Source organism: Octodon degus, unplaced genomic scaffold, assembly GCF_000260255.1.
Source record: "Octodon degus isolate 3935 unplaced genomic scaffold, OctDeg1.0 scaffold00065, whole genome shotgun sequence".
Taxonomy (NCBI): domain Eukaryota; kingdom Metazoa; phylum Chordata; class Mammalia; order Rodentia; family Octodontidae; genus Octodon; species Octodon degus.
The window spans coordinates 3,668,283-3,677,008 of record NW_004524641.1 but is presented as its reverse complement, the minus strand read 5'-3'; the positions used below and the strand labels follow the sequence as shown (position 1 = coordinate 3,677,008).

Sequence of the window (8,726 nt, the reverse complement as noted above, 5' to 3'; positions counted from 1 at the left end):
TGTGTGTGTTTTCAAAATGGATAGTTTCGGAAGTATTACTCTATGATATTCACTTGATGCACCAACTCATTAAAGATGAGTAATTCTTATAAAACTAATATAATCCTTCTAAGATGCCATCACTATAAAAACTATAATTCTGTCACACAAGACATAAGTAGGGATGAATTATTGCTTATCAACTGCTTTGAAGATAGATTTTAAAAATAACCAGTTTTCACACTTATAAGGTGTGCCATGTCATCCGTAATCGCAGGTGTGAGAAGTGGAAGACATCACAGAAAATCCCACCTTCAGATTACAGCAGACCCGTCCCTACTACTGCCAGAGAAGACAAGAGAGCTTGGACATGGGGTGGCAGGAGTACAGAAACACACACAGGTCTTTATTCTAGTTTAATTTCTTGGTATAATTTTTCTTGCTGATCCTGTAAAATAGACAATGTGGCCGGGCCAACCAGGCATCTACAACATGGGGAAAAAAGTGGCAAGTCATGAGCCAATATTTATCAGTCCTGGAATATACTTATATCCTGGAATTATCAAGACTTAAAAAAGATAAATTAAAAATAGAAAAGGAAGTCAATAATAAACTATTTCATTTTAGGGTAAAAATTGATAAATATATCCATGTTTTAAAAATATTTTTATTGAGCTGTAATTCAAATAAGACATGAAGTGTACAGTTTGGTAGCTTCTTTCATATTCACAAAATTGTACAATCATCACAATTTAAATTTAGAACATTTCAATACATTCATTTTTTATAAACATTAAGCACACACATAGGCTGCCTTATTGAACAAACACTAGCTGTATAGCCACTTCAGAAGAATTCATGCAAGGGGCTGAGCCTCCTGTTCTGAGTGGACAGCCCACAGAGGGCCTTACCTTCTCTCAGAGGGTTCAGGCGTACACTGCTTTCCTACTTTGCCAAGACTCTGCCCATTGTGGGTGATACTGGGAACTCCCCCCCAGGCAGGTTCAGGCAGTAGCTGTGCCTCCTCAGCCTGCTCAGTGGTACTGGGGCTTCTTGGTACTGGGGCTTCTAGTTGTAGCTCCTAGCACCTTTGTGAGGTGGCCATAGAACATCATAAAATGATTTTACCTCCCAGTTACCCAGCTTAGGTTCCAATGGGACGACCACAGAGATCCACACATGCCTACTTCTTTTCTCTTACTTTGAGTCACAAATTCCTTGAACCACTTCCTGCTTCCAAATGTAGTTTGTCCTCTGATCTCTCCCCCATCCTACAATTTTCACCCTTTGACTCCTTAGGAAATCTAATTACCACTCTTGGAATCCATCTGGGATAACTGTTTTTTGATGAATTGTTTTTATTTTAGTGGCTAGATATTGAGCCAAAGAAGTATTTTCCTAAATGCAAATAACATATTCTTCTCCAAGGGCTCCACTCCAGAGCATCCCAGCCACCAACCACAGTCCATGTGGAACTCTTCCTGGATTTAAACAATAACTGTGTTCATCTGGAGAGGGAAGAAAATGAGAATGTTATTTTATTGGAAAACCCAAATGACTTAAAAATAAATACAGGGAAAATATAGCTCCCTAAAGTAAACTTCACTGTGAAAAGGCAAACACCATAAAAATGTGGTCTCTGTTTCAGGTATTCTGGAAACAAACTCACTTTCAGGGCTTGGGGAGTAGTCCAAGAACAGACAAAATTAAGGGAGCAGTCCTGTGTTTGAAGGCAGACAATGCTTTCCTTTCTCCCTCAAGTAACCTTTTCTATCCTTTAGAAGGCTTAAGGCTTGCATTTTTAATTCTACAAACAGGACAGTGGCTTCACTAACAAGTATTTAAATAATTTAGCATTTGCAAACATTAGACAAAAAGAAAACCACACTGGTTTGCCCTCCCGTGGTCTGTAAGGAAACTGACAGTACAAGCAAATTGTCTCTGTAAACAACATAAAATGTGAGCTGATCAAAGCTCTCCTACAATTTTGAGCTCTCAGCCCCAGCTCATGCTGTCCCTCCATGCACATATAAGGACAATGTTCCAGTGCAGGGACATTTGGTGAGCAGCTAGCAGCTATGCCACAGCCTGAAGATGCAACGCTGCACAAAGAGCATGGCTCTAGGGGTGTTCAGGGTAGAGGAAGAAACATTCCCATGGGAAGTGCCATCTATGGCATCTTCCCAGCATTCCTACGAATGAAACAATTTCAGCTTCACTTCTCAATCCTTGCACCAGTAAACACCAACACAGAATCCAAACCCAGTTCTCTGCTGCACCTGATAGAGGATCCCCAAACTTAAGAAATGGCCAAAATAGAAATGTTGCCTCCACACATTCAAAAGGAATTTTTCTTTTTTTTTTTTCAAAAGGAATTTTTCAACAATAAAGGAATTCAATTGCATATTTTCTAAACAGGAGCAAGCTGGCGATTTTTGTCCCTTTTCTAAGATGTTGGCATCTGCGTCTGTTTTGAATGCTAAGGTTTTCATTAGGAAACGTAGAACGTATACAACTCTTCTCCATTATTAATGCATATTGTCTTTTGAGTGATGAATTCAGACAAGTAAAGTATTTCTGTCTTTATTTTCCATCACACTTGGTCATAAATCCTGCAACTTGCAAGTGATAGTGTGGTTTGGCTTCATGTTCTTGTGCTGACTGGGGCTCTCAATGCTCATGGCTCCAGTTTTATTGTGTTGGGAAGACAGGCAACTCTTCCAAGTTGCTGATGGAGATGCTGGCGGTGGCCCAGCTCTCTTGGGTGATGATATGTGGATTATTTACTTTAAGGGTCTGCTTTCCACTGGCTGGCCATTTCCCTCACACAGTGTGTCCATCCTTTGCAAGACCATGGGAAAAGTAGAAATATTCTTCCTTTCTCTACCTACCAGTTAATGGGAGGGTAAGAATGGGAAGGGAAAAAAAAAAAAAAAAGAATGGGAGGGGTGGGAATGAGTATGTTGGGTTTGAAAGTATAACAGAAAATAATTGAGTTACTTTAAACATATTTACACTAATTCAATCCCATCTCCCTCTGTTCTCTCCTTTCTCCAGTCCACATGCATTTGTTAAATAGCATATATGAGGGGCTGAGGAGATAGCTCAATGGAATAAGTGCTTGCCTGTCAAGCGCAAGGTCCAGAGCTCAATCACTGGTACTACCAGAAGAAAAGGAGGAGGAGGAAGACGAGGAGGAGGAGAAGGAGGAAATTTGTGGAAGCCAGGAAAATAGCTCAGTGGCATAAGTGCCAGGCTGGTAAACACAAGGTTCTGAGTTCAATCCCAAGCACTCCCACCCCCCCCAAAAGAGAAGAAATTTGAGGAAGAAGGTCAGCTTTGATGGTATATGTGTCAAAAGTAACACTAGTGGCTGTAACAATAACCTTGAAAATGTCAGAGGCAGTGCAACAGAAGCATCTTGTTCACCCAGGTACCAGTCCCAAGCAGATGTTCCTTAACTGGGGATGGTTTTTCTCCACATGGTGATGAAGGACTCAGACTTCTCTCTTGGGGTTTGGCCTGTCTGCCTTCAGCATCATTCATGACTCTCAGAGGTACTGGACAGGGCACAACCACTTCCCTGAAACTGTCTTTCTGTTCTTTTTCCATAGGCGAGCACTTGCCACGTGACCCCATTTCAGGCAGGGTTAGAGAAGCAGTCTCTAACTAGGCAGCTGCATTCCTGGGGTGGAAGAAATGACAAAACGCATAGTGGATGTTGAACCACAGACAGGTGGCATCGGAGATAAACAAGAACAAGGACAAAGAAATTTGGGAATCTAAGTCTGGGCTAAAGCAGGTCTAACATATTTTTCAAGTAAGAAAACATGATACTGTTTATGCCACTTTTCATTTTCAAATCTTCCATCGCAGTGAGTGTGCTCATTTCCTTTATTTTCTTGAAAGGATCATAAAAATTAAATCTAAGACAAATGCAATTCTTTAGAGAGCAGGTTTGCTTGCCCTTTAAGGCACCTAATTTACAAAGCTCCCTTTAATGGTGCCTTCTTCCTGTCAGGGAAATGAGCCACCACCTTGGCCATCAGGTTTGTGAGCTTTTTTTGCCCAAATCCCGTCCATCTTTCTTGTAGCCTCAGTGAGCACAGTTTCTTTGCATCCTAATGTGGAGGGGGGATTAAAAGGAAAGGAAAATTTCCTTAATTCAATAGTGAAACTTTCCAGTTGTGAAGCACTTTGAAATACAAACTAATTAATAAACACAACTCCCTTCTGAAGCAGTGAGGACTCCTTCTCATTTTTCACAGCTGAGGAGCTGCAGTTAGAGTAAGTTGCCCCAGGCTGTGCACCTCGTCTGGAGAACAACTTTGAAGCACTGCTTCTGAGTTCTCCCAGGATGGCATGCTGCTTCTCTGGAGAGTAATCGGCTTTTATGCAGGTAGTAGCTAATGGTGACTTCTTCAACAACTCCACAGTGCCCCTGGCACCGGCTGGGCAATTAGTAATGTTCTTGTCACCAACTCTGAGTAACCCACTAAGGAGAATGAAGAAAAAGTGGCTCACTGGATGGCCCTATTGCTCACAAACACTTTTAAAGATTGAAGAAATATTATGCAATCAAAAGAGCTGTGTTAACCTGGGAATCAGAAAGATGAGAAATAATTGTTCACATGCTCACAGCGCGAGGGCCTGGGAGCCACAGTTATTATTGAGATGCTGAGAACCAGAGATTGTTGCTCCCAACAGTGATCATTAGTGGATCTTTCATCCTAATGCCGCCATTTTTTTGTCTTGATTCAGTAATGCTAATATGCTACAGACAAACAGTTGTGCAGCTGTTTCAGTAAGAAAAAAAAAAAAAAACTCCTATAGATGACATTATATGTAATGGTCTGACTTGACCATGACATCTTTTGGAGTGGAATAATTGGTTCTCAATTGTTTCATAATAGCATAATCACAAATTAACACCAATGGCTATGGAGCCTGTAGCTAACCTGTGAAGCCCAAAATAGTTTCAGTGTACCCTCAGTTACAATATTTATTTTTCCAGGACTATATCATAGTTTAGTTATGAGATATAGGGCCTGTCATTATAAACACTGTTGGCTGTCAGGTATAAGAGAAATACCCAAACCAGAACATAGATCTTTATAGATTCTTTGTTTCTCTCTTCTTGAAGTCTGTGCTACTTATGTAGTGGGGGATTAATAGCCATGAATAAATCCATCCAGGACACTCTATGCTTATTTTATTGGTGAGCATAGTGACATCGTATGCTGATGTTATAAAACAGCTCTGTTCAACATGAGAGTCCATGGCCACATGTGGCTACTGATCACTGCAAGGTGACGAATGCAAATCAAAATATGCTCCTCTTATAAAATATGTACCATACTTTGAGGGCTATATGAAATAAGGTTATAAAATATTTTATTTATATATTGTTTACAAGTTGAAATATTAATATCTGGGAAGTAGTAGGATAAATACTAAATATTGTTAAAATTAATGCTATCTGTGTTTGTCTTTTTATTATTTGGTTAATGGAATATTTAAAATCCTTTCTTTGGACCACATATTCCTACTGGGAGATGCTGTCATAGAATGTTAATTATTTAGAAGTTTCCTAAATATGAAGGTATACCCAAACTACTCTGAACCCCCAAATCTCAGCTGTTAGCAATACCTTCTTTTAGAATGAACAGGAAGACAAATATCAAATGGAAGAATGTTTTCTGATTTGTGAGCTTATCTTTATAGTTGTATTTTTGAGTATTTGAAAATATTTTTTAAATTTAATTTTTATTTATTTTTTTTTGGCGGAACCAGGGATTGAACTCAGGCCCTTGAGCTTGCCAGGCAAGTGCTTATTCCACTGAGCCATCTCGCCGGCCCCTGAAAATATGTTAAAGAAATATTTTTCTTAGCTTTCTCCTTTGCCTGACCCCTACATGTCCTTCAAGACAGGCCGCACCACTGCCTCCTGGAAGCCTCCCTTCAGGCTGCATCCCTCTGCCCGTCCCCACCTGGGCCTGGAGCTGGACGAGGTGATCTGCTCTGTGTTTCCAGAGCTCCGTTATAATCACCAGTTCACTTGTTTGTCTATTTGTTTTTTGAAGGTATTTGGTTGTTGCAGGGTCTCACTATGCAGCCTGGACTCATGGTGATCCTCCTGCTTTCAGCCTCCCCAGTGCTGGGATCATAAGCATGTGCCACCACGCCCAGACTCTGGCTGGCTCAGCCCTCCTGGTGGCTGGGCTGGTGTGGCACGTGGTGCCAGGGGTCGACTCTCAGTCCCCGCACTTTGCCTAAGCAGGCGCTTTGGTCCACTGAGCTATCTCACCGGCCCCACCAGTTCACTTGTACATTTGGTCCATGTCCTGTAAGTTCCTTATGGCCAGGGACTGTTTTAGTTTTACATTTCCCATATCTGGCCCAGTGCTGGAAATATTTCATAGTCATTTGCTGAATGATTACTTAACTGAAGACTGCATGAGTTCACGCTGCTATTGCAGAAATATTAATAATTATAGTTTACACTGATTGATACTTTATAAAAGTTTTATGTTGGCTCTTACAAGAGTGCTTAGGGGACAATTCTTTCTCATTATGATATATATATATATATATATATATATATTTCACATTTTATTAACCACAATTTTTCATGATTATTTCCCTCAACTGAGGAGCACTGTGAAAATGATACTGATGACTACAAATTGTTTTGTGATAATCATCAAATAAAATAATAAAATACATAAGTTGTTCGTATAGTACAAACAAAGAAAGTTTATGGGAGAAAGACTACTTGTGGTATACATTCATGGCAGGTTGAGGGGATGGCTAACAAAAATTAATGCTGTGTTAGGGGTAGTATATAATTTACTGTCCAAACCCAGACACCCTGAGAGCTCATGGGCTCCTATGACACTTCCTCTGCCACGTAATGGATAAGCGGGACTGTTAGAAACAAATCAAGACCTGTGTTTACCCCAGTTATATTTAATGCAAGCTATTCTTAGGCAAGAGCTCTATGGCACAAAAGAAGATAGAAGGATAGTCCCAGCATTTGGCTGGGAAAGAAGAGACTCTTATTTATAGAGTAAGTACCAAGAGTTAAGACCGGAAGTTCATGATTCTATCTTCTCTGACTGTCCTTTGCTATTGAATGGATGAAATTGTTCCTTAGATCCCCTCCGGATGGGCTAGGTGAGCCAAACCTTTGTCACTTGCCCATCAGAAAACACAGTGGATGGATCTGTCTTCTCAGTTGTGGAACAATTCCTTCTGGACTGATGCTGAATGAGCCAACACCTTTCTGTGTTGCCTCTGTGCTCCTCATCAAAGAGGGTAGAATGAGAGTGAAAATATAAGAGCTGCAGCTTATGAATGCTTCATGCCTGCCTTTGCTCTCCACTGTTCCTAGGCAGGAAGGGCCAAGAGCTATATATTTGAATCAGTGCTTTCAATGAAAGCCAACACATACCTTACTTTTCTTTTCATTTGCAAGATGACAAAACAGAGTCTCAAAGACCTTAAGAAACAGGTCCAGGGAAATAAACATGAGAAAGCTGCTGGGGAGACAGTCTGGGACATTTTCCACTGTGATACACTGCTTCATGGAAACTCCTCATGAAAATGACACTGCCTTGATTTCCTTTCCAACTGAAACTTGAATATTTCCAGACAAATAGAGTGTAACCATCATTCTTTGTTTCCTATGGATGTGATCACCTTGGGCTTTTTCTGAGGCTTGCTCTCCTTGGGACACCCTGACTCTACGCACCTCATAACTACAGTAAGTCCAGAAGATGCTTGGGCTGCTAGGACTCCTCGACGCTGACCAGCATTATTTAAGTTTTCATTCAGAATTTCCTTTAGGGTGACTTCTGTGCACCTGGAGTGCCTGTTCAAGAAGATCAACAAATGGCTGAAGACAGATTTCTTAGCCAGAGGAAAGAATTATTACCTTACCATCAGTCTAATGAAAACAGAGGTGAAATACCAACCTGCACTAGATAAACAGCACCCTGAGCCATCCATCACACTCAACCACACTCAGCAGAACACCCTAACTGATTTCACCTGATGTGGCACATCACGCAGACAGGCATTCACAGCAGCAGAGAGCTGGGACCATTTCTGGCCTGTTCCTGTCAGAATAAAGACCCAGAAAAGAATCCCTTAAGTTATTTCTTTTCCCAGCCTGAATTCTCTCTTTCCTCTTGCCACAGACAGCAGTAGCTTCTTAGGGGTTTGCTTCTCAGTCACAGGCTCTGTTAAACCCAAGCTCCCACCCAGAACCCAGTTTCTTCCTTTGGTCTCTTCAGTGCCCCCAACTGGCAAACCCCCCTCTGGACCTTCTGGTTTGCAAGCAGCCATGCTATTCCCTTTACAGAACTGCCTGTCTCGCTGTCAGGCATGGCTATGAGGTGTCCATGTGGAGCTCAAAGTTGGCTCTAGAGGGTCAGGCAGAAGTCTTGCATAGGCGCAGAGCGTTTCTTTCACTTTCCCCATACATCAGCATTCATTTTGCCTTCAGAAGATCACGTGAAGTGGAGGAGTCACTGTGAAATTCACTTCAAGAAGAGGAAGTTATGACCTAAGTGGTGCTGTCACCCAAAGTCACAGGACAAAACTAGAACTGAATATTCTTTGAATGTGTAATGTGACTTCAGTCTACCAACCTCAGCTCAATGATTTTCCTTCAGTGTTTCAGACCTTTCTCATACTGTTTCAGACTTTCCCTCTTATTCTAGGAAGTTTTAAAACCAAATCTT

At 41.2% G+C, this 8,726-nt stretch overlaps 1 protein-coding gene across 2 annotated transcripts in view; it reads right to left on the bottom strand.

The window, feature by feature from the left end:
• Positions 1-697: 697 nt before the first annotated feature.
• LOC111817637 overlaps positions 698-8,726 on the bottom strand; it is a 25,685-nt gene continuing 17,656 nt past the window's right edge. For both annotated transcript variants that reach the window (XM_023719092.1, XM_023719094.1), the window contains one exon: positions 698-1,487. Coding sequence is in view for 1 of the 2 variants with exons in the window: in XM_023719094.1 (XP_023574862.1) it covers positions 1,467-1,487 (21 nt within the window). In the remaining variant the exon portion in view is untranslated. The remainder of the gene's footprint in view (positions 1,488-8,726) is intronic.